Source organism: Lepisma saccharinum, chromosome 1 (genome assembly GCF_977018435.1).
Source record: "Lepisma saccharinum chromosome 1, izLepSacc3.1, whole genome shotgun sequence".
Taxonomy (NCBI): domain Eukaryota; kingdom Metazoa; phylum Arthropoda; class Insecta; order Zygentoma; family Lepismatidae; genus Lepisma; species Lepisma saccharinum.
Genome location: NC_139229.1, coordinates 191,912,886 through 191,935,489, shown reverse-complemented (window position 1 = coordinate 191,935,489; position 22,604 = coordinate 191,912,886). Strand labels below are relative to the sequence as shown.

Sequence of the window (22,604 nt, the reverse complement as noted above, 5' to 3'; positions counted from 1 at the left end):
AAGATTGTAGTTTTTATTAATTAGCTTCATACAAAAAAAGTAACAAAAACCCACCACACGTGGAATGCCACTGGAGATATGAGCATGCACATTTTAACAATTTTTTGTATTTTTACAAACCAAGTGTACAAGTGAATTACTACAAACAATATTCACACACTTTTTATTTTCCACATAGATGTAAGTGTTGCTAGTGCTAGATTTATAAAATGCAAAGTATGCATCAACACAAGTTTATAGTCTATTTGTTTCTTCCGTGTGCCAAAAAGTCAGCAACTAACAGTGAACAACTTGCATTCAAAATTTGAAAATAAAATTCATGCTCCACACACACTAAACTGTATGATCCAACAATACATGGTATCACTAGCACTTTACCTGTATGTACAATCACAAAATAAATTGTTTAACTACACAAAACAATAACAACATTACAAAGTACATAATTAATCTGATGCAGTTTTCAACATGTCTACGACAATGAAATTTCAAATGAATAGGACAGATATTAACTTTGATATTCAATACTACACACCAAGAAAAGACACAAGTTTTTTTTCCCACACATCAAGGATCAGGGATTGTGTAAATGCTGCATTACAAAATACTTTCCAAATAAATTGCTTTAATGTTCAAATCAACAAAGATCTTTCCTCAGCATCACTATAGGCAGGGAAAAACCATCTAACACTATGTCTAACACTAGTCCACATTAATCTGTATCTAAACTTGAAACACACAATGAAGATGAAGGCACAGTTTTCTGTATTACTCAAAGGGAACTTATATGGAGCAGATAAACCCATTTATTTGATAAGGTGGAGGGTGTACTGAAACCAACAGCATGCTGACAACTGACCCTCAATGAGATCGTAAGCTTTGTTAATTTAAATGAGTTTGACTAAGCCGGGAAAGAAATTTGCAGCACTCTATACCCAAATAATCACATCCCATTTCCTTATATATTAAACATTGTGTTGGCAAAACTGCTGCAAATTTATGATAGCTTTGCAGTTTATAAAGAGTGACTTTCAAAACTCTCCCCTATAGAAAATAAGTTGAAGAAAAAGAACCCTTGTTTTCCTTGGGGAAAAAAAAATAAAATGTATCTTGTCAACAAATACAATTTGTACATGTTTCAAACACCTTTTCTCTTGAGAACTCTATGATCATTTTTGTCTTTGCAAATCTGCAAATAGATTATTAAATGCAGAGTAAACATCCGGTCTTTTTCTTTACTGACTTAATTTCTGTCCAACCAAAAATTAGGTTTCACCCAACTGAAAGCTAACAGATTAATGAAGGAACTTAGAAAGATGTACAAAATGCAACAACCAACAGTTAAAAACCATTAACCGAAACTTTTTTTTAAAAAAATAATCATTCTCATTAAGTTCTCTTTTCACTGTTGCAGATGTTGAGCAGGTGGTGCCAATCTGCTAATAAAAGATATTATACCAAAAATAATGTTCCTTAAAAATGCTGGGAACCCTGGTTTGTTTGCAGCAGTTTCCATGAAAAGCCGTAGCTCGTGGAACATATTCCTTGTGTAAGGGTTTCTTCGTGATGAATAGCGAAGAGTAAGAAAATGGTAGTAAATGAATGGAGTTAGCAGGCCAGCTCTTCCACTGAAAAAGTAATAAAATAACTATACAATTACAGTAAACATTGAACATAACAAATTGATAAATTAGGGGTGCGACAGATTTTATTTAGTACTGTAATACCATGTTATTGTTTGTGGTTCCTGGTTTAAACAGGATCATTTTAATTACTACTCGGCATTCACATGCGAACACGTGCAGGTAAGTAACTCCTTAACAAGCATGTGAATATCTGAATGTTCTTTCGCACCTCCCGCACAGAAATTGGATTGCTATTGAGCCATCATTCTCATTTTGTGCTGTGTGTTTCATTGGAAATTTGGCCTGCATTAGCAAAGTCTATTTTGGAAACATCTCTCCTTCGAAAAACTGCTCAGATATTCCAAATTGTGCCAAGTGAGGCAGTCTAAGCCTATGTTCTACAAAAACAAAAGCAAAGCACATAAATATTAATTTGAACACCTCGCAAGAAAATCGAAGAAGGTGTTGTTTTCAGGATTTGGAATATCATAGCAATTTTTTTAAAAAAAAGTGCCGATGCATTTCTGGCCCATTGTGTAATAGTGTATGGAAGTACTTGGATTAAACAACGAAGCCCTAGTTCTGCTAGTAGTTCTATGGTATCCTTCTGGAAGGTGACTCTTGCCTAGTGTTAGCCACACCTTTGTGGAAAATGCGATCTTGAACTCATTTTGTAGTCATGTCATGGACACTTCTGGGTTGTATCGATCACATTGAAAGTCAATGGGATTGTTACAACCCAGAAGTGTCCGCAGTGGTGACTCGTGAATTTTATGGGGTGTAGAAAGTTATGGGTAAACAGACCGAGAAAGTTTTCGAAAATGTGTTCAATTACACAGTGACATGTATCGTCGCCTGTACCTTGGATTAGTCATTGGATTTGTAATGTTAGCTGCAGGCCCTCCCTGCCTGCCATGTGTGGATTGAGAACAGCTTTGCCAATACCAACCTCCTGATAAGAAAAGGTGCTGTTTCAACTCTTAAATTACGCTAAATGTGATAAAATTATGCTAGGGTTTATTATTATTAATTTATTATCATTTTCTGATGACTGTAGTAGTTTTAAGTTCAGTTTTATTTTGCTATTTTGGAGTTGTGAACTGCGTTATTAATTATTTATTGTAGTTAAGCAACATTAGGAATTCTGACCATTCAAAAAAATGGGTTTAGCATAGTGCTTGAAAAAAGTTGAAGAAAATTCCATGACTGGTAACGGCATCAGTTTCTTTTATTTGTGACCTCCAACTTTCTATTGATTTCCTTTTATGGTTTGTTTTATTTGTGACCAACTTTCTATTGATTTCCTTTTATGTAATGTTCCTCATTTGTTAAACAGGGAGCATAAAGAGAAGATGAAAACAAGATCAGGGCCTGTAAAAGCTTGTCTCTTGGATGGCATACTTCCTTTTGTTTGAAACAAGTCTGCTGGAGAATTACAAACAAAACCATTATGCTAGAGTTGGCACCACTGATTGAGGAAACTACGGGAGCTTCCTCGTGGACTGTATAACTGGGTAACCCCCGCCTTTGCTTGCACTGCCCCTCACCCATCTGCCTGTATTGGTTAATTTGGTGTTTTAAGTCCACTTTATGCACTGTAAGGCTAATCGGGACTGGACCTACAGTTTAAAGTGGAATCCGAACCACTATGTGCCTCCACCGGGTATCGAACCCGGGACCCCTTGATTACAAGGCGACGACGCTACCACAGCGCCATCGGGGTGGCCCCCCATCTGCCTGTAGGATGATGAGAAAGTTTTGGGCAACAGATCTGGAGGCTAGCAGGTGATAAGCACATTGACTCTTGCCAATCGAGTAGCGAACCTTGATTGCACTCAAAATTTTATAATGCTCATTAAACTCTTAAAAAGTAGAAAACTGGAAATAAGTATAAATGAAACTGTAGGAAGTTCCTCACTTCCTACATAGCGGAATCGCTACTGAGTTTCCGTGCTTGTACATCAATTAGCATGAACTTTGGCAAAAAATGAATAGATAATTTTATTCACTAAACACTGCTATTCACATTCTTAAATATTATTTTAATTCATGATAAACTAAATTAAGTAAATTAATTGCACATACCTGAATATAAGAACAATTGTGAATGGCATGAGAAATACTTCTGTGAAAGCCACCAGGCGCAGGATGTTACGGGACTGAAACTCTACCAATGAAATAAGTAATCTTGCTCCCCACCATGCATTTTGACCTAAAGTCTACAAGAGAAATGAAAAAAAAAATACGAATTAGATACATGCATGTGTACACAACTGTGTGACATGATAATTTAATTTTCTTTTTTATTCAATGTATTTGCAAAGTTGCATCTGCTCTTAAAAAAAAAAAAAAAGAGTCATTACAAATGGCATTTAATGATTGTAGTGCAGAATATCTTGTTAGTGGAATATGTTCATTAGGGTACAGCTTTTGTCAAATTTCATAAATGGGCAAAATCTTGGCTCAACTGCTTCACATCTTCAGTCTTCATTTGAAACTCTCAAGGGCAACGAGTTTTTGTTTCACATCCATTTTATGCATGGAAAGGCTAATTGGGACTGGACCTACAGTTCAAAGTGTACCTTCACCGATATCCAATCTAAACCCCTTGATTACGAGGCAACAACATTACCACTACACCATCTGGGGCAATGATTGATGCAAACATGCACAACAGAAAGACTTGCGACATTTTTCTGTGGTTGTATGCATAATGTGAAAACTTCAAATGAAATGTGTAGATTGAAGGTGTGAAGTATTTGAGCCAAGATTTAGTGTCTTGTAAGGGAGTGAAAAGGCATATTTTGAGTACTACCTGTTCCTGAAATTCGACAAGTGTTTTTCATTGTACCCTAATGTTTAGCCAGTATGTACATCTAAAAATTATTAGTGGGGCTAAGATTTTTATGACCTAAAATCACCAAAATATGCTCTTATGACATAAAATTTAAAAAAATTACAACCAGACTGTTTCAGACATCAATATTAAACATATGCAGAGATATTTTCACACACCATTTCTAGTTCACTTGATTGACCACGAGTTTCAATGTACAATGAATACTTTCTGTAAATTTTCAAATAAAAATGATTGCCTATTATCAGCCAGCAAAGCCTTGTACTGAGTAAAGCTTCTTTCTACTTCAGCTGACACAAGAGAAGCATATTTGAAGTAAACAATGTCATTCGGCACAAGGGCTGTAGTATTGACAGAAAATTTGTATTGCATTGTAACAGGGGAGGAAGGTAGTTCTCATAATTTTGCAGAAAATCTACCTTCGAAGAAATTCAGAGTTATTTTGGGCCAAAGTACATTTTCAGATTTCATTCCACTAGAAAAGGAGACTGGTTTTCACCACTATTCAGGAAATGAACTGGGATGTACAATTGCGAAAAATTCAACAACTTGAGTGAACATGCGAGTAAGAACGAATCCATTTCGAAAATGGCTGTATATTCCTTGAAAAAACGAAAATATACTGAATTTGACCAAAATCCTTCAAAATATGCTATCACGTAGAAATGGCCAAATATGCCCTTAAAGAGCACCTTCGTTTAGTTAGTTTCTTCATAATATGAATTTCTATATATTTACAGAACACATCACCCTTACCAAAACAAATATGCAAAGTCATGAAAATTCTAGACCTAATTATTTGTGTGTCACCTAGGGATGTGACGAAGCTGAAAATTTACCGATGCCGATGTACTCACCGATAATTTTTGGAACCGATACCGAAGTCGATATTTAACCGATTCCGATACATAAGATTATTAAACAGAAATGGAATGTTATTTTCAGCATGACAAAAATAAATTTGCTATGTACATTTCTATTGCATATCATATGTATACACATATATACAAGGTGGTTATAATTAAAGTGACGGTGTTCAGAGTGGTACAGCACGGGCTGTAATGAGAGTAGCAGTCTGAAACTTCGTAGATATGCTAATGAAGCAATGCGCTCGCGAATTATGCAAAAAAAAAAAATAGTTCCAATTCTCGCCACCAGGGTAAAAAATGGCGCTGTAAGCAGTCAAAACGTGGTATAGTTACAGGAAAAAGGCAGGAAAGATCAAACACATGAGAACAATGGCTCTGGCATGTTTATTAGGAACTTTGGTTACAAGAACTGTTCAATATGGCCTCCCAATTCAGCAACATGCTGCATTCGTAACACGGCATGGTCGACGGTTGCTCGCAGCATGTCTGGTGAAATCTGAGCGACATGTCGTTGTATGCTAGCCTTCAGATCAGGCAGAGACCGGACATGTCCCTGATAGACACGATCTTTTAAATATCCCCACAGCCAGAAGTCACATGGATTAAGGTCGGGGGATCTGGAAGGCCAATCATCTGGAAACTGCCTAGAGATGATGCGGTCATTAGTGAAGGTTTCTCGCAGCAAATCTTTCACGTGGCGAGCGACATGTGGTGTTGCCCCATCTTGCATGAAAATGGTGGTGTGTTCACAGTTCCGTTCTTGCAAAGCTGGAATCACGTGTTGCACAAGGAGGTCCCTATAACGTGCAGATGTCACTGTACACCTAACAGGCCCTCGAGGTGTCATCTCCTCAAAGAAAAACGGACCAAGAATGAAGGAGCTAGTGAACCCACACCATGCAGTCACGTAAACTGAGTGCAATGGTTGTTCCTGCACAACATGTGGACGAGTGGAACCCCATATGCGACAGTTCTGAGTATTCACTGTACCGACCAGAGTAAAATGCGCCTCGTCAGTCCACAGAATATTCCCCGGCCACATGTCATCCACTTCCATGCGTGCCAAAAACCGATGGGCAAACTCACGGCGTTGTGGAATATCTTGGGGTTTCAATTGGTGCACAATTTGAATCTTGTAGGGATACCAGTGTAAAATGCACCGCAATACCTTGCGAACTGTTGACCAGGGGAGTGACAATTCACGTGCCACAGCTCTAGCACTGGTTGCAGAAGTTGAGGCATGTGCTGCACGGTCAGCTACAGCTACAGCAACTTCGTCCACAACTTCCACGGGGATGGGCCGCCTTCTTCTCCCTGGTGCAACACCCAATTCACCTGTTTCCTCGAATTTCTTCATCATCTTCTTCAGCCCATTAATTGACATGGGCCCTCTTCTCAGCCCTTTCTGTTGGCGATATTTCCGCAGTGCAGCGTTACTATTGCTCCCATTCTGGTAAAACAACTTCACTAGCAGTGCACGGTCTTTCTTCGCAATAGCCATTGCTTTTTACACGGGAAAAATCAAACTTTTAATGTTCGGCGAACATTCACATCACTAAAGGAAAAAAAAAGCAACAAGCGTCACCAACAACAACCAGGGAGCTCACACAATGGTTAGGCAATGTCACCGACTTTGACGTCAGAGTTACGGAAAATTCCACGTTTTGACTGCTTACAGCGCCATTTTTTACCCTGGTGGCGAGAATTGGAACTATTTTTTTTTTTTTTTTGCATAATTCGCGAGCGCATTGCTTCATTATCATATCTACGAAGTTTCAGACTGCTACTCTCATTACAGCCCGTGCTGTACCACTCTGAACACCGTCACTTTAATTATAACCACCTGGTATATATTCTCAAGAGAAGCGAATGTACATTTGCATCTACAAAAGGTGGTTATGTAAACCTTTAAGAAGAACATGGATTCTCAAGAGATTTTACAATTAGTACACAAGCAGTTCTTTGAAGTGCAAAATGAATTCCTGTTCTGCCAGATTCAACTTCAGAAACACGAAGCACTTCAGGAAGTAACCTACTTCTTCTCTTATCGCAAATCTGTGAAGTAACACTCAATCACTGAATACTGATGCAGCAGGTATGCCCAAGTATTTTCTCAGCACTTGCTTCAGGTTTGAATACTCATTTTTGAATTTCCAATACAACAGCAGATCCTGGTTCAGCAATGTACTGTTTTATTTCCGATTTATAGTTAGGTTGATCCTCTGAATGAGTTTGCAATAATTTTATTACAAAAACTGTACAATAATGACGAATCATAAACAAATTTTCAACAAATCTTACAAAACTAGAATATAAAATTTAGAAGGTAAAAACTCTAGTATAATCTGTACCGGTTTAAATATCGGATTTTTGCCGATTCCGATACCGATGTGGCAATTTCGGCCGATTTTCATACATCTGTAATCGGCTTCGGCACATCCCTAGTGTCACCTAAATCAGTGTTTCTCAACTGTTTGCATCAATAATACCAGGCTGCAAGAGGTTTGCCTGAAATTTGTCATTTTGTTTGAACAGCAATTTTCATTAACTAATATTTGTCAACAAACATAGCCACATATGCACAGAAGTAACACATGCGTTTTAACTCACAACAGCCCAATGATAGTATAATAATAGTTACAATTTAATTGTCATCATATATTTATCATTATTAATAATCATATGAAATATTTCTCTAAACAATTTGGATGTAAATGTTGATTTACTGTATGTTAATTGTATTAACTTTAACAATATTAGTTTAAATACGGAGAAACTAGTACTCACTTTTATCCGCGAAGTTGTTTTTTCTTCTTTTTCGATTAATTTCAGTGGCCACTGCCACCATCCTCGTTGGAACTCGCAGCAAGTTCCAACGAGGATGGTGGCAGTGGCCACTGAAATGAATCGAAAAAGAAGAAAAAACAACTTCGCGGATAAAAGTGAGTACTAGTTTCTCCGTATTTATATACTACCGCGTCTCTCTTTTCCCAATTATGAATATTAGTTTAGTACATTGGAATTACAGTATTTGCCAGCTTATACCCCCTTCTTTGTACAAATGTTTGAGGAAATGCTTTATCACTGAATATTATAATTAATGTACAGTATTTCAAATATAAAGTAACATGTACAGGGTGGGGAATAACCTTTTGCTAGGGGTCCACAGTAAAAAGTAACAACAATTAAGAAATAATGGTAATACCAAAGATTTACTACGACAATTGTGGTTACAAAAACAAAATTAAAAGTTAGTATGTCCGCCGTTTGCTTCTCTCACAGCACAAAGACGATCACGATAGGAGCTCAAAGGATTCGCAAGCAAGTCCATATTCCATGTCACGGAGTACTTGTTCCAGATGTGCAAGGAGTGTTGGCCGGGAATAGCGGTCCGGTCCGCGTTCCACTATCATCAAGGACTCAACTGCATCCTTTAGAATAGCCCCAAAGTGCTCCGCAGCATTCAGGTCCGGTGATGCACCCAGCCATTCAGAACTGCTGAAGAAGTTAATGCCACTTCGCCGAAGAAGGTCTTGGTTTTATCATTTGCCTTGAAGCAAGGTGCTTTGTCATGAACTAACTTTTAATTTTGTTTTTGTAACCACAATTATCGTAGTAAACATTTGGTATTACCATAATTTCTTAATTGTTGTTACTTTTTCCTGCAGACCCCTAGCAAAAGGTTATTTCCCACCCTGTAGGTCTACTTTTGAAAAGTAACTTACGTAATCTAACTAGGAAAGAATACATTTTAATATTCTTTGTCAAAACCCAAGCATTCATCTCTAGAGCTAAATGAAGAGTCACTTGAAACCTCTTCTAAATCAGAATCTTGAGTCGTCATACAACAACACAGCTGTGTTGACAGTGAATGAACTCTACGTGACTGCATTTATCTCACACACCACAAGGAAGCAAGAAAGAAATTCTAACTCACAGAAAATTTCCAAAAATGAAGGAGTACAAGATGAAATCTGTTTTTAATTGGAAAAAGTGTGTCTTATATTCCGGCAAATATGGTTAAGTTAGCGTTAAGCTTCAATTCTTAAAAGACTTACTAAATATTAACATTAAATTTCCAAACCTAAATTTGACCAACTTTGAAATGTTTTTCAATTATACAATTAGTGCAAAATGTTTGAACCAATGGGAAGCATTTGGACCCACTTACCCTCCCCTTATATACAGCCTTGGCAACAAGTCTAGACATTATCAAACTATTACCTTTATGCCATAATTTATTTAATAATATTTAATTTCAATGGTACATATTAATTAATGTGTCAAGGTAAAAATAAATTAGAGTCGACCTCTGTGGCAGAGTGTTTCGAATCCCAGCCTGACCATGGGTGTTCTTTGTTAGAGTCCCTTCATCAATTTCATCATAACTCATCCCCATCTTTGCAATTAGTCAAAAGTGGTAGAAAGTGAACTAAAATAAACCAAATCAATAAACAGTAAAATTATATAATTAGAAAGTCATTGCCAAATAAAATAGTTTGGATTGGGCATCAACTATTAAAAAATGAATTTACCAGGCCACATTTTCACGAAGATTGAGAACCACTGATCTAAATAAACAACTGTATGATGGGACAAAAGAGGACTGCATCCTTCAAAAACTCACATTTTATATTAGGGTATGTATACGTCACATTTGTTTATGTAAATTAAAATCTTCATAATAGGAGAGAAATTAAGGAGAGGACAATCATGTGCCAGCATTTGCCTTCTGCATGAGTTAACTATCAGAAGTTTGAGTTCTGCTGGAATCAAACACCTGTTTTAGGAAAACATACTGCAGTGAACTGGGAGAGGTTGTCAGTCATGCCATTGCTTTCCACTTATTCAAAATGCCTTTACCTATTTGTCACAATTCCTGACATAGAGAAGGTTCATGATGGTAGCGGTAAACGTGGTTTAAAATCACTAACGTGAAATTTAGAAAAAAATTAATAGGATTTAACCATTAAATTGTGCAATGCGGAAGTGCGAAATTTTCTAAATTTCACGTAAGTAATACAGAAGATTGTAAGGCATATATCCGAATGACTGTGCCACTGACATCTGTGAGATTGAGTTGGAGTGACATTGCAGCTGCTATCAGTAGTGTATCCCAGCTTATCAGTACCGGAGTGTCGTGTGCGTAGCTGTCAAATGAAACTAAAAGTGAACTGTTAATGGGAAGGGTACATCATGGTCCTCTTCCATGCACATTTCTTGTATGACCGAATAGTAAAACAGTGGCGGGAAAATGGTTTGACCACCAGGAAACCCACTGTGAAAGAGATACTGACCCGGTACACACAACAGGAACCCATTAGTAAACATTTGCCCACAAAAATCCACGTAAGAGGATGCCATGGTGAATGGCATGCCAGGAAAATCCACCAGCCTAATGTCAGATGGATAGGAGGGTGCACATGGCTCCTTCCACTGTGAACACGACCATCCATAACTGTATTGGGCTGTGGTGCATTTGTAAGGTCCGTGCGCACCACCTTCTCCCTTGCCACATTGCCGAACTTAGGATCAACTGCAGAAAACTATGTGGAAGAAACCTGGTGGGGTCCAAAAAGGGGGGGGGGGGGAGTGTGGTCACAATTGATAAAGTTGTTACGTACCCAATAGGACCAAATAATGTAAATAGTTTGCCAAAGAGGAATAGAGATGGCAGCACCAGGCATGCAAGATTAAGAATTAGCATAATATATGTGAATAACTTTATAAATAAGAACAAAGCAAATTGTAAAGATGAAAAACAACACAATCTATTATAAGAAGACAAAGAATAAATATAAAAGAAATAAATTAATGTATATACTCGATAAATCAAACTAGTGATCATATGTAAATTGATCAGAAAACTAAAGAAGTCAAACACTGATACACATTTGGGTTTTTGAACAGATCTTGAATCTGTCTGATTTGATTTACCTTTCCAATAGTGGAAATTTTGTTTATCCCAGTAGCGGTGCATTCTAGTTAACACCCCACAGCACTTTTGGTTGCGCGTGTCAGTCGTTTGGCACCAAGTATACACTAGGTTGGACATATCTAGTGTTGGCGCATTCCAATTGCAGCCACAAGGGAGGACATTAGATATGCCCAAAGTTCGAGGAAAGAGAGCAGGAAAAAGAATAAAGGAATTCTTAAATCGGCGAAGAGCTGAAATAGGCGGTGAGGACATCAATCCACCATTTCGCACACGTGATCCCCTAGGACTTGGAATGAGTGGAGTAAAAGAGAAGTGTTATCAGCTTGATAGAATAGAATTCAGCAAAGGATGTAAATCTGTGTATGAAGATGCTAAAGTAAGCGGAACGAAAGATCTCCGTTCCCGAGATTACCATAAGGCACAAAAGGGAATCCAGAGGGAAGTCCCCAAAGAAGCAGATCCAGACCATACACTAAGAAGGAAGTCCATGTCCACACCGTCCACTAAGAAGGAAGTCCAGATCCAGAAAAACCATTGAGAAGGAAGCACGTGTCCAGATATTCTATTAAGAAGGAAGTCCAGATCCAGACCGTCCACTAAGGAGGCCAGAAAAAACAGCAAGAAGGAAGTCCATATAGAAGAATATTCAAATCGAGAAAGAAATAATAAAAAGCATATTGAGATGCAATCCTGATTCCATGTACTATGTGTTCGAATAATATATACGTTTAAACATCTCCATTGGAAGGCATCCTGTCTTGTTTCGTTGTCTACAAAGAACCCTACCCTGTAGATATTCTAGCTGAGGTTTAAAATCAAGATTTATGTACCTTGCACCAAATGGAGGTAGCAAAGTGTACATTTACCTCATTTGCAGTGGTCACATTCAGTTGATTACGTATCATAACACCGGTAACTTTGTTCGCTACTGCTGAGACACTTTTCCGAGGGGCTTCATGGCTGTCACCAGATTTGGTTATGCCTACTTTCAGTCATCTATTATGACCCCCATCTTCCATACAGAGAAAACATTCTAAACGTGCACATCCAAATGGACAAGACCTCAAGCCATACTGTCCGAACATCCCTCTGCTTTAATCAGGAGATGAAGTAGGAAACTGGGATCTGTCTCTCTTATTTCAGGACATTCCGGTGAAAAGGCCTAATGGAAGTTATATGGATTCCTGTGCATTCAGACTCTGGAAAAGACATCTGAAACATCGCGGTTCATGCATCTTCCCCATACGTTGGAATGCTTGCAAAGAGTAATGGGATAGGATTCCCATGCCTGTTCTCCAATATAGCTAGCAACAATGGAAACTCAGATGTAGGGCAATAGTCCACAATGCTGGTGGTCGCAGCATGGCATTTCATGAGGTAAGTACACCTTGAAAGTCATTCAGATATAGCCCGAACAACCTTCTTTATCCAAGCATCGACAAATAATTATTTGTAATCATATACATATGAACAATTTCCAAGTTTTTGGCTATTTAACATTATAACGCTGTATGAATCCTTATAGAAAATGCAGTCCTGTATATGTACACAAAATATCTACAAGTACATATATAAATGCAAAAGTTTGCTTCACACATCACTTGATCATAAAAATAGACCATGTGAGAGACCCAGGTTCAAACCTGCAGGTGTGTGGGTGATTTCAGGTACGAATTTTCCTAGCAATGCCCCTGCATAGCGAGGCTCTGGGATTTACCTAGCCTCTATAAGGAACACGTGCCTGCAGGGGACAAGGTAAAGCAGCCAGAGCATAGTGTTGTTCACATCCACAAAGAGCACAGATTGTGAATATGTAGGGACCCTACCTCCACGTATCCCCCTCCCCCCTTCATGGCATGTTGCAATGTACAGTTGTACTTATTTTTAAAACAAACATCTATTTTGAACCTGGGCAAATTCATTAAATATGACAAATGTCTTCATAATTTAATGAACACCCTGACAAACAAAAATAAGTTCAACATTAGTAAAATGTTTAAAGTTTCATACAGAGCATGTGACTAAAGCAGTCATAAAGCAGAACAGTAGTGCAAAATAGTGAAAGTTGGTTTTCCTTTAATACTTACATCCAGTAGTGTTAATGAATAGCTTGCTGAATGAAGGATTGCAAAAAGAAATACTGGTAACAAAACCACTGAAAAGTAATTAAGGAAAATACAAAAACCAAGCATTTAACTATTTACTTACATAATCAATTATGTTCCTTAGCAATACAGAAAAATGACATGATAATTGTAAAACAAATTAATAAATCATGTTCAAATACTAGGACTCAAAAGATTATCACCTAAAAATCTAAAAAAAAAACAACAACCTATGAAATTACCTTGCAATTATAAACAAAATTACTTTACATACTAGCTGCATTTGGGAAGCCAGATAACTGTATGATACGTCAGTTTAATATCAACTTAGCTGACCTGTCAATAAACAATAAAATAAGTCACACTCCATCTGCAAAAGTAACTAGCCAATACAACAACTAACATACAAGCTAATAAAGTGAAAAACTATGGAAAATAGATGTATTTCGAAAGAATAGAAGAAAGTTGGTACTATTCTCGGAAAGGAGATAAATACGGCATATCTTCTTTAGTTGCACATATAATTGAATTCAGGTGATAAAAATCAATTTTTAATGTTGCACACATTGTTACTCTCGTTCATTTTCATATACAGCTTTATTATATTTGGAGCTTCATCAAAATATTTATTGTGATAAATAAACAACCAAAAAAACATAAGGGATCACACAAAAATATATACTTCGCATTAATGCTGAAGGTATTATAAATATCGAAGTCCTACTCTCCATAAACAAACTCAAAATTCAAAAATAAAATAATAATTTAGAACTGAATTTGAAAATTCAGGTGCCAGATGAAAATTTTCAGGCACCTGACTGGGAAATGTGTATCATGGTTTCCACGGACACTGTCATCTTGCAAGATCCTGTAGACAAAACAAGACAAGTTTTCCTTGACTTGGCTCTAGCTGCAAGATGTGACATCACTTCAGCCTTCCAAATGCTAAAAGTGCAAAATCTGTAAGATGCCTTCAAATTGTTGTCTAGCTTGCCGAACATAGCTAGTATCTTTGCTCTTAAATTTAAACAAAGATTCGTTTTTGTTGTAGAATCCTGGGAGAAGCAATATGATTAAAATACACAAAACCTACATAAATACTAAAAAACATTACCAGTAACTCCACAAAAGTTTTAAAAACAAAATAAAAAGAATATGTTCTGCTTCTGACTGAAGGAAAATGGACTACTATTATGTTTAACAATGACTTCAAGCTCCCCCAAAAAGATGACATCCCATGAATATGCAGGAGCTCTGTCCAATAATGACAACTAGCATTTGTAAATATGTGGCAAACATTTATTTTTCATCAATTTTGTTGTTATGAAATCCACAAGTTCCTAATAAATAAAAAGGTAACAAAATAACATTTGGACATGCTCCTGCACCCTATTTCTTGGAACTTTCCTTCTATCTAGGAGAACCCACGTCCATAAATCTTACAGAGCAGTATTCAACAAAAACAAAAAAATTACTTTTGAGTTGCCATCCCTCTTTTCTCCTTTCTGCCCACTCTAACAAGACAGGATGGAAGGTGGACAGATGTCCCTATACTGTATTTTCAATCTGCATTCATATTCCTTCTCCATCATATTTTAAAAAGGCACATTTGCTAGCATATATACAGTGCTTAGAAAAGGATACATGTCACTGGAGCTGCATACAGGAATATGAGAGAATAAAACAAATAATGACAACTGTCTTCAAAGAGCAATTGTGCTAAAAATACTCTGTTGAGTTGAACTCGAGGCATCCTTTGGTGTAACCTTAATGCACTTGTTGCTGCATTTGACATCAGTGATTTATAGTATGCATTGTATGGATTTCTGAAACAAAAAAGTTGTTAGTTTGTATTTTTTTTTAGAAAATTAACAAAAAAGAGACACAGCAAATACCTAGTGCACACACTCTCTCTCTCTTTCTCTATCCCTCACTCTGGGCTGATTGTCGATTATCGTAACCACCTAATTGATTTGGAAGATTCTTAATAATACCTCAGATATAACTCCTCACTCCCTGCCCCTTTCATGTCTTATCTTCTAAGTTTAAGATAAGCCAGGTAAAAAATCTGCAGCGATCTTTTCACTTTATATTCAATCCTTAGGGTTACTTTATTCCAGGTAATTGTTCTTTTGACATGTAGAGCAGTCGGAACTTTTGTAGGGAATCTTGAGTCAGTCATAGGGTTATGAAACATATTATTTTCTTCGTACATTGTCGATGTTGCAAATCACCAGTGGAAATCTTCTTTTTACGAATTCTCCTTTGAACTACATACATTTGCAAACCACGAGAATGGGATGCCTGTAGCCAAACTTATGCCTGTTGAAAATACTGCTCTTGAAGCATTCATTATCTAAACATGATTTGTAGAGGTTTACAATAAGTGCTCAGTCTTTATATTTTACATTACAGTTTATGTACTTTTTCACATTTTATTTACTAGTATGGAAAAGGTGCAGGGAATAGATATTTTGTAACCTTGTAATCTTATTCTTTGTTTCTCTACTGTTGATAACAGAGAATTTAAAATGTGGTTTTAATCAGTTGATTATGAAGAAGGGCTTTTAAAAGTGTGCATCTATGTATATGTATAACTGTAATTTGTCAGTGGTCATGGGTCCTCAAATATGGATCGCAAAGTTAAAGATGCAGTGAAATCGAAAAATAAGTAAACATAGTCATCATCTCCATGTCAAAATGTAGTTTAGTCTATCTTACCAAGGCAGATATTTTACATATATGTGTCTACGATTATTGTCACATTATGATATTCGAATGTATACACTTGGGGGTGGGAGACTTGAATGAGTATGAATGAGTAAACGTGATCCCATGTAGGACTCTAGTGTGTAACTTATCTTTCACAATAACAGTGTGGCCACTCTAGGATCAAAAAATTCAAGTATAATTCCCAGTTTTCAAGGGGGAAAAAAAAGAGGGTACAAGCAGATGTTTTCTCTATTTCAACCTTATGTATTACCGCCTCTCACCGCCCACACACATACACCCACAAATATATTAACAATATAAAGGATCTGTGTGATTCCAATTCTAACTAAAAAATTCTAATTCAATTAAATGGTGTGTGTATGTATGTGTATTGATGAGAGAGACTGAGCAAACATTAGAAATCATGATAATACATTGCCTCTCCACACAGTAGGCTGACCCGATCGTGCAACGAATATCACGCATACAGCTGTCATACACTGACATTCCTCTGTCGCTACGAGTTTGTCCGCCTGATAGAGGTAATCAACCCAGTAGAAGAGGAATGAAAACCTGCAGGATCAACGAATTGTTATGGATAACAAAAAGTCGCCTTTCCATGAAAATGGGACAGTCGAAACTAATCAGGAGAACCGAAAGTACAGCACAGTGAGCGTCACATTCGAGTTCAGTCACTCGGTCGACATGAGGCCTGCAGGTAGCCAGCGGCGATTGGGCCAGGTAAGTGTGGAGGGAGCTCCACTATGTCTCTTTCATCTTCTCTCTTCTCGGCCGGGGACAGGTCGACGAGTTAAGATCTAACCTCTCGCTTTCTTCAAGCTACATCCCTGTCTGCAGCGATCCCTGTTACTAAAATGGAGCCACACATCAATATATATAATATTTAAGGTGTGGCGTTTCACAAATTCAGGTTCGAAATACATCTGCAAACACACGTCACCAATGATATGGGATATACCAATCTACAAAAATTGTTAATTTTATGAGGATTTCAAACTCAAATTTACCTAATAAACTTCAAGATATCTAATCTGCAATATTTTTCCGTGTGTCTAATAGATTGTTGTGCAAAGAACACTAACAAAGTAAATGGACTGAATTTAGTTTTATTTTCCATTCAGCTTTCTTTTCCTTCCTACATACAAATAAAAACTAAACTGTGAAAAATGTGCCTCGGGGCATTTATAAATATGTATAAATTCAATAGGATTTGGATTAATTGAAGTTGCAATTTTTCACGTCTAGAGCTAATTCCCGGTGAGTAGCCGCTCTGAATAACCTTTCTAAACCCCACCATTTATTCTCAAAACTCTGTATTGTCAGTATTTAGTAATGACTGCAAATTGAAACAAAGTTCACACTTCAAAGATTACGATCATTTGTTAAAAGGAAAAGAAAAATGTGAAGGTCTGAGGGGTACTCATTTGTTTCTCCACACATTATATGTACTGGCAACGAACTCAGGATGTATCCTGCATAGAATGAAAGCCTTAGAAAGGTTAAATACTCACCCAAACAATGGAAAAAAGTAACCGAGAGTAAACATGATGGTGAAGACCCTCGTAGCCCACAAAGCTACCTCGACCTTGTGTTCTACTACATGTGTCCTCAAAGCTTCCCAGCCTTTAGGCTGGGTGGCTTGTGGGCTTGGTTGTTGCTCTGTTGACTCACTCATCCTACAATTATTTCAGCCACTCTGAAAAAGAAGAGAATATTGCACAAATGTAAAATGGCAATTAAATATTTGAGGCATTCCAGAGTTACATGTGTAACACTCAGACATAAAATATAAGATTCTAGACATGCAATCAGATTAAAATAATCATAATTATCCAGTTTCCGTAGAATTATAAAGTACTTAGTGGTGCCTGTTAACAAATCTTAAAACAAGGATGTGACAACTTGGTATGAGAAAGCGAAAAGCACTAATAAAAATCAGTCACATGTATGACGGTTTAAAAGCTGGTGATCCTCTTGTAGCAAAGTTTAAGAATAATGCTGGTACACTAATAACTTGATGCAGAATGCATGCATTCACAAACATGTATGCCTCGATGTACTGGAATAATAAATATTTCCATAGAGTCTGACCACTTTCTGTAGATATTATAATTTTCTTTAATGTAAAATGATTGTCAATATATCAAGTACATGGTTTTCATAGCTTACTGCAGAAGGTTTTGTTTCTTTGTAAGCAAAAATACTGTGAACAATTTACAAAGAAGTTTGGGATGCTTACAGTACAGTGGGATTTAAAAATGTATCCAAGATTTAACTCTATAGGAAATTCAGTTCCAATATAAATTTTGTATGTTAACAAAACAATTTATAAAATTCTGCTACATTTCTAAGAATATCCATCCTATGGTACAGCCAAATGCAACTTTTGTGTTCCTAGAAACTTTTCATAACATCTAATGTGAGAGCTGCTGTTCTGGCAGAAGTCAGAATTGCATTAGACTTATTATTTCCAATCTTCAGCCTAATTTACAGACTGTAACTTTCAGTAATTCAAAACAGAACTGTAAAGCTAATCAGGACTATGCTGCTGGATAGGAATTTCACTAACAAATTGAGAATGCACAGAAGAGATCTACACTACACTCAATGCCTGTTCGTATTTATCCTTACTACATTATAAATTCAGTAAAGGCACAGTAATCTGCAGCCCATCTTGTGCATATAACACTGTCATGTTACATGTAGATCAGTAAATACACAAAATTTTAATGGAATAAACCTCTTCGCAAGTCATTGCAACTTCATGATAACGGTGCTCATGGATAGCAACTTTAGTATGAGATAATAACATTCATAATTGTCATGAAAGAGGATTTTAAACAGCTTCATCTTAGAACTACAAGGTGGTTATAAAGCCTGCACACAGACAAACACAAAACCACAGAAAACTGTGTTGTTTTTTTGATACATAAAGTTTGGTTTATCACTTAATGATATGTTACTGTCTAGAGTGCAAATATGAAGCTTTTAGGAGTTTCAGTAAAATGTATTATGAAACAAAAAAGAAGTAAAAAAAAAAGGTAAAGTGTTCCCCTGTGCATAGCACCACGCCATGAAGGCGTATAGGGGGTGTGGGGGTAACGCCACAAAAGAAATATCTGGAAACTGTGTATGGCACTGCACTTAGAAAACAAAGCATAGCTACTTTTTTTTTAGACTCACACATGGTCCAATCTGGGAAACCAGGGGGGGGAGGATACTTGACCAGGGTGGATAAAAAACATTATTTTTATTTAAAAAATCATGATTTTTTTAAAAATTTAAATTGTTGCTTTAAACAACATGCTTAAAATTGTTTGTATATTTTTGACATCATACATACAGATGTTTATTTTTAATAGAAAGGCTTTTTTTCTGGTACACGGCCCTGTAAATATTTGTATAGTTTGATTAAAGCAAGTAAAAAAATATACATTTTTCTGTTTCTGATACTGTACATATGAAATGTCTGTCAGGTGTGTTGTGAAACTATAATAATATCAGTAACTTTTCTTCCAGTGAAAATAAAACATTCTGGATGTACTATATAATTGTAACTTTTAAATCTTGATTTAAATCAAACCACCTTGCCCTTGACTGACTGTATCGCTTGAAAAATACATCCAACATTTTTATTAATCAATAGATGTTGATTTGTTTTACTTCAACATGTGCAAATGATAAAGCCCCAAACTTAGCACTCCCACCCTGCCCAAAAATTGCTATCAGCATTGAATCTAACACTCCTAACATAAGAACATATGGAGAGGTAGGCAACATCCCATCTGGTGTTGTTTTTTTCTTGTCATGTCATTGCTATATCCATTTGTGCTCAGGCTGAGCTGCTTCAGGCTACGGTTAACATAGGTACATAATTTCATCATATGGATAACACACCTATGCGAGCAAAAAACAACATAAAATGGTCATAAACATCAAAATCTTCATAAACTTGCAAATGTTTTCACTTTCTAGCAGGGATTCAGAGGGTCAAGGATACCAACCTGGGTTCGATTCCCAGTGTGGAATTTGATATGACAATGTACCTGTGCAGTGCTGCCCGTGGGCCACCCATCATCTAAACAATGGGTACCTGGCAGGTAAACATGGCAAGAGCACAGACATCTTGAGGAGTGCCAAGACTGAGAATGTTAGGGCCCTATTTCTCACACACCCCTGTGTGCTTTCATGGCATGGTGCAATGCACAGGGGATACTTTACCTTTCAGACTTACAATTAAGATTATTTTGGGAGGTTAGCATATTAAGATACAAAAACCTACACACATTAAATATATTAATAACGTTTAGGGCCAGACTGATGCTCATGCACTTACTTACATGCAAGTTTCACCACATCTTGTTTGAATATGCAAAAATTGCATCATCGTTTGAAATTCCGTAAGAAAATAGTCATGTCTTATATTGTGAAAATGCCACACTCATTGTGTTAAAAATGAACAATTATTGGCTCGGGTACCCTTTTCTACACCCTCGATTTTTCGCACATTTCAAATATTCTCGTTACGAAAATTAGTTCTTCATAAGAAACGATGTTTCTAAATAGCGCGGAAAGTAATTTTTTTAGATCTACGTGCTAGGAAACTTACGTTTTTCAATATTTAGATTCCTTATGTAACGTCGAAACGGTTTTGCAGGGATTTCATCATGGCGCATCTTGGATTCATGTCACAGGCGCACGTCTGAACATTTTCTTCTTCTTCTTATCTTTGACTTGTGCAATGGGATAATTTGCAATTTTTTCTTGTTATGAATGACTTGTGCAATGGGATAATTTGCGATTTCAATATATTATTTATGTAATTTATTGGCGGATTGGATATTTGAGACATTGCAATTGTTTTGTGCGACTTTAGACATTGGAATTGATTTGTGTGACATTGAATTAAGACAAAAGGACTAAATATGAGATTGACACACGTTCAACGGATGAAGGACATAGAGGACTTTGTTCGACGGGACATTGTACTTGACTTACAGGGAGATGGTCTGCTGCCCAACGAACCATTGGCGCTAGCCCCACGAACCATTGGCGCTAGCCCCACGAACCAATGGCGCTAGCCCCACGAACCATTGGCGCTAGCCCCACGAACCATTGGCGCTAGCCCCACGAACCATTGACGCTAGCCCCACGAACCATTGACGCTAGCCCCACGAACCATTGGCGCTAGCCCCACGAACCATTGGCGCTAGCCCCACGAACCACTGGCGCTAGCCCCACGAACCATTGGCGCTAGCCCCACGAACCACTGGCGCTAGCCCCACGAACCATTGGTGCTAGCCCCACGAACCATTGACGCTAGCCCCACGAACCATTGGCGCGTGGATAGGTTAGTTCAGTTAGGTTGAGATCGATAGTTAAAATTTGGTGTTGTGTTAGTATCACGATCTAGAAATTGGAAATAATTGCGAACCATTTCAAACGACAAAATTTCAACTTTAAACGGCTGTACAGTCGTAAATACTTCTTTCCGCGCTCCAATTTTTTTTTTATTCACAAATAGGATCAAATAATGTTCATAATGAAAAAAAAAATATTCAAAATTCGAGGGTGTAGAATAGGGTACCCGACCCCAATTATTCAGTACATAAGAAATAAAATCTCCAAATAGCACTACTAAAAATAAAATGACATCTATTAAAATTATTCTTCAGATTTAAAGCGCTTTGTATTACACTTCTGTGTACAATTAAATATAATTTCCATACATGGTATAAACATTTGTTTTTGATCTATTATATATACCATACATAGCTGCATCTAGAGTATTAGCATAAAAAGTTATTTTTGATCTATTATAAAAACCATACATAGCTGCATTTAGAGTATTTTTTTTTATTTTTCAAATGAACTCATCTAATACTCAAATCTTTCAACAATATGTCTGTCAGCAGTAAGAATCACACTTTAATGTTTTCTGGTTTCGCATAGGTACTATGAAATAATTGTCTCGTAGTGCAAGTTGGAAAACTAGGCACTACTAGTTACGAGATTGGAATTTGTGAAATAAACTGCTGGACTGTATAGACAACTTACAGGATCTACATTTACATTCATGCTTTCAAACACAATGCTAAAGGCATAAAAAACAGTAAATTGAAAATTTACGCTCATATCACACTTGTTTGTTAATAATTTATATCTGTACTGACTCAAATATTACAATTTTTTTTTCGAACTTGAAAGGTATGAATTAGCATTAACCTGGCGTTGCCTCAAACTCAGACAACTAGTACACTTTTCTACTGCCATTTAAACATCACGTTGATTTTGTAAAAAATAGCAAATCTACAAATACTGAAAATTACTTACCTAATGCTGCCACCAACTTTTTCCACAGCCCTGACAAACAAGTTCCTCTTTCACCGCTATTCGACTGCCCTCTATGAGGAAAATCTGACAACAGCAGACGAAAAACAAAGTAGTGTAGAATTTCCCATTACGCAGCACATACGA

General features: G+C 36.9%; 1 protein-coding gene across 1 annotated transcript; it reads right to left on the bottom strand.

Moving 5' to 3' along the window:
- On the bottom strand, positions 1–22,604 carry Kr-h2 (transmembrane protein 33-containing Krueppel homolog 2). The gene is made up of 6 exons (XM_083110213.1): positions 22,461–22,604; positions 17,639–17,823; positions 15,039–15,220; positions 13,377–13,444; positions 3,711–3,844; positions 1–1,628 (listed from the first exon to the last, which is right to left on the bottom strand). The coding sequence occupies exons 2-6, from the start codon at positions 17,800–17,802 to the stop codon at positions 1,403–1,405; spliced, it is 774 nt and encodes a 257-aa protein (XP_082966339.1). The 5' UTR covers positions 17,803–17,823; positions 22,461–22,604; the 3' UTR covers positions 1–1,402.